Source organism: Aplysia californica, unplaced genomic scaffold, assembly GCF_000002075.1.
Source record: "Aplysia californica isolate F4 #8 unplaced genomic scaffold, AplCal3.0 scaffold00047, whole genome shotgun sequence".
In the NCBI taxonomy this organism is placed as follows: Eukaryota; Metazoa; Mollusca; class Gastropoda; order Aplysiida; family Aplysiidae; genus Aplysia; species Aplysia californica.
The window spans coordinates 1,177,042-1,178,658 of NW_004797317.1; the positions used below are offsets into that span (position 1 = coordinate 1,177,042).

At 41.6% G+C, this 1,617-nt stretch overlaps 2 protein-coding genes across 14 annotated transcripts in view; one reads left to right on the forward strand and one right to left on the reverse strand.

The window, feature by feature from the left end:
- The window catches only part of LOC101861716 (RUN and FYVE domain-containing protein 2), a 128,288-nt gene that overhangs the window by 60,805 nt on the left and 65,866 nt on the right, over positions 1–1,617 (forward strand). The window lies entirely within an intron of this gene.
- Positions 1–1,617, reverse strand: part of GnRH (preprogonadotropin-releasing hormone-like protein) — a 16,116-nt gene that overhangs the window by 6,914 nt on the left and 7,585 nt on the right. The window contains 1 exon segment of the mRNA NM_001204553.1: positions 139–509. Within this exon segment, the coding sequence (NP_001191482.1) occupies positions 139–474 (336 nt within the window). The 5' untranslated portion in view covers positions 475–509.

A 1,617-nucleotide genomic window follows, 5' to 3' on the forward strand; every position in this document is an offset into this window, starting at 1 on the left:
ACACACACACACACTCACACCACACACACACGCGCATACACACACACGCTTATTCACACTAACTTATATGCTCCTATATGCACATCCCTATACATATGCACAATTACAAATTCACACGAGCACTACAACATTCCCTACCTGCATCAATTTGTTGATGAGTGCCAAAGTCTCGAGCCGAATGCTGCACGGTGAGTCGACCAATCGGAGCTCACCAACGCCGAAACCACGCCCACTCAAGCTGCTGACACCTCCCCTGCTGCTGTCGGCGTCTGTGACGTCCAAGCCACTGTTACTGCTACTACTGCTGCTGCTTCCGAGAGCTTCTGGGCGGAGGAGGGAGGCGGACGATCTCTTTTTGCCGGCGTACCAGCCGTTGCTGAAGTGGTAATTCTGAGCTGAGCTGAGTTCTGCTATTACGATGAGGAGGAGTATGGAGAAAAGAGTGGTGGTGGCGGAGGTGATGCGGCAGGCCATGATGCTGTGGGGGTTCTTGTTTTTGTCGATTGATTCTGAGGAATGAACAATAGAAACAGGTTTTGGTTGAAATACAGACAGTCGTAATTGTCAGTGACGGCGACCCCGTTGTCGGGTGAAAAGCAGTTGTCTGAAACTGGTGGGTGTGTTGAACAGTGTAGTAATACTAAGACAAAAACTATGAAGAAAATTATCAACGAAAATCCACTTTAAGTTCACTATCCATTTCGGTAAAAGTAAGTTAAAATGTCAAATCTAGCATCAGTACGCTTTCCGTTTGTTTATTTGTTAATTAATTTTTTTAAAGTGAAAGGGCAACTTAATTACGTTAATTTCCCCTCCCAACCCCCTTTCCCCTGACACAGTAAAATCGTTTTTAAAATGCAACACGAGGGAAAATGGGTAGTAGCCGTTTTCACAGGTGATTGCTTTCTTGGACTGCTGGCCGTTAGAGCAGGTTAGAATGTAGTTGAAAGCTGTTATCTTATGAATATGGGTATTTGCGCAAGTGAAGAAATATTTACTCGTCTCTGTGTCTGTTTGATTCCTTTACTGTTGTTGTGCTAGCTTATTGTATCGGGGGAAAGGGGGTTGGGAGGGGAAACCAACGCAATTTCATTTCAAATAAAAACGATTTTCAAACAAACAAACAAACGAATGCGTACCTCTTGTTTTGACATTTTCACTTACTTTTACCGAAATGGATACCGGACTGTAAGTGGATTTTCGTTGATAAGTTTACTTTCTTCCTAGTTTTTGTCTTTGTGTTTACACAGAGAGTTGATCCGTCCGTCAGCAAGCGGTAAGCAGTAGGGACAAGAACAACGGGATACGTTTGTATTCTCACTACCCGGTGCGTCATAAGTAAAATGTATCACATAACTATTTACTCGTCAGTCTGGCTGAAACAAAATAATATGTGCGTTGATTACTTGTTTTTTACCTCCAGTAATTTCAACTATCGTGTTTCGGTAAAAGTAATTCCTTGCATTTAAATGGCACAATCGTGCAAAGCCTGCGAAAATCCAATTTCTTTTGGGTCTATGGGATTGTTATTTAGATAGAAACTGTTAACAGTGACTTGTTTATTTAATAAATTTTAATCATATGTATACAAATACGAATATATACACGTGTAAATAT